The sequence below is a fragment of the Rosa chinensis genome, chromosome 5 (genome assembly GCF_002994745.2).
Source record: "Rosa chinensis cultivar Old Blush chromosome 5, RchiOBHm-V2, whole genome shotgun sequence".
NCBI classification, from domain to species: Eukaryota; Viridiplantae; Streptophyta; class Magnoliopsida; order Rosales; family Rosaceae; genus Rosa; species Rosa chinensis.
This window is the reverse complement of record NC_037092.1, coordinates 42,999,670-43,001,384: the sequence shown is the minus strand read 5'-3', so window position 1 is coordinate 43,001,384 and position 1,715 is coordinate 42,999,670. Positions and strand designations below refer to the sequence as shown.

The window sequence follows — 1,715 nt, the reverse complement described above, 5'->3', positions numbered from 1 at the left end:
GGACTTCAACAGACTCACAAATAGATCAAATAAAATGTGGAACTATATAATTGATGATAAATGAATTCTGAGAAATGTTTTTAACACTTCAACAGTAACACAGGTTGCTGAGTACCTTTCCAGCTTACTCTGAGGGTATTTATTCAAATAAAAGAAAATCATTACAAGTTAGTTTTGAACCAACAAGCGATATTATTTAAACTACGTATAATAATCTTCTTCTCATGGTTTGGGAGCGAGACCAGCCTTAAGCTTTTGAATGGTAGCTACATCAGTCTTAAAGGACAAAGCCAAGACATTGTCATCGATGTTGGTGGTGAACAAAGTGGTAGGGATTGACACAGTTCCGGCACTTGCACTTCCAAAGGCAGAAACTGCCAGAGCCGAGTTTTGTGAATCGGCATTGTACTGGTAGTGAACAAGGCCCTTGGGAAACACAAACAGGTCGCCTGTCTGAAGAGTCTGAGTAAAGAGGTTGTTCTTTGTGTCGACAAAGCCAACTTCAAGGGTACCGTCAATAAGGAAGAGGAGCTCAGCAGAGCGAGGATGAGTGTGTGGTGGGTTAGTAGTGCCAGCTGGGAATTCAAGGAAGGCATATGAAACACTCTGCCCATTAAGAGCAGGGAACTCTGCCGAGGTTGCCTTCAGTACTGTGAAGTTTTTGGGCTCGTCTCCTCCAACAAGAACACGCATGCCAGTGTATGTGAAGAAGTTTCCGTCTACTGTTCCATTTGGAGGCGCTATGAAGTCACTAAGAATGTCTGGATCTCCGGCCATTGCCATTTTGGCGATGGCTAGAAAACAGATTATTAGTAGTGAGAATAATTTGGGGGTGGAAGTTCTCGAGGCCATTTGATTGACTAGCTTGTATTGAAATGTGATTTGTATTGTTGGATGTGATAATTCTGAGATGGACGATCGAAGTGCTATTTATAGAGTTTCGGGTGATTGGAGTTGGAACATAGTATTGCAGCAGGCCTACCTAGTCAACTGGCCGGAGATGAAAATAATAACAAAGTATTTCTTGTTGTAACTTGAGTTTAATAGTTGTTTGTTGTTAATTCTCTTGAAATAGCCCTAGATACCAAGAACTTAGACACTCCATCGATCCTTACTAAGCTATAGAATGGAAATATGGAATAGAGTAGAAGCATATGCACAGATCTTCCTCTCTTATCCGTAGTTTCCGTGTTCATTGCTTGCTGACAGTAATCTTCAAAAATCATTGAAGCCAGCTAGCTAGTTCATCAAGCACTTGTCGTAGACCCTTGATTCTATATTAACTTATGTTAGTGGCAGGCTGCCAGGTTCAAGTACGTGTGAAAATTAACCCAAACCTAAAGAAAGAAGCTTTGAATCGATACAAGACAGTGATAATATAGATCATTGATGTTAGATTGATGAAAATGGAATTAGCTAACCCGCCCCCTGTCAGACTTTTACATAAATGATTTTATGACCGACAAATATACCCAAAAAGTGTTGGTAGTGCAAGATTTTAATTGCAGGGCAAGAAAAGCAAATAAACAAAACACAGAAGACGCGCGTACAAGAAAAAGTCATATGATGAATTACTGAATTAGGATTAGAATTGGGGCGCGTCAGAGTAGTAGAACAATTCGTCAGAGATCTTGGGTTGAGGCCAAGACCACCGGGAGCCATTACAATTGATACTGCTCGTAGAGGCCGCAGCGGGTAGCACGTAATCACCAAAA

The 1,715-nt window shown here is 40.9% G+C and overlaps 1 protein-coding gene across 1 annotated transcript; it reads right to left on the bottom strand.

The window, feature by feature from the left end:
- Positions 1 to 222: 222 nt before the first annotated feature.
- LOC112168226 (germin-like protein 9-3) lies at positions 223 to 852 on the bottom strand. Its single transcript, XM_024305353.2, has one exon. The coding sequence runs from the start codon at positions 850 to 852 to the stop codon at positions 223 to 225; it is 630 nt and encodes a 209-aa protein (XP_024161121.1).
- Between the last annotated feature and the right edge of the window lie 863 nt (positions 853 to 1,715).

What these genes read in the sequence shown, in the direction of transcription:
- LOC112168226 (XM_024305353.2), bottom strand. Translation starts at nt 852, where the DNA reads ATGGCCTCGAGAACTTCCACCCCCAAATTATTCTCACTACTAATAATC.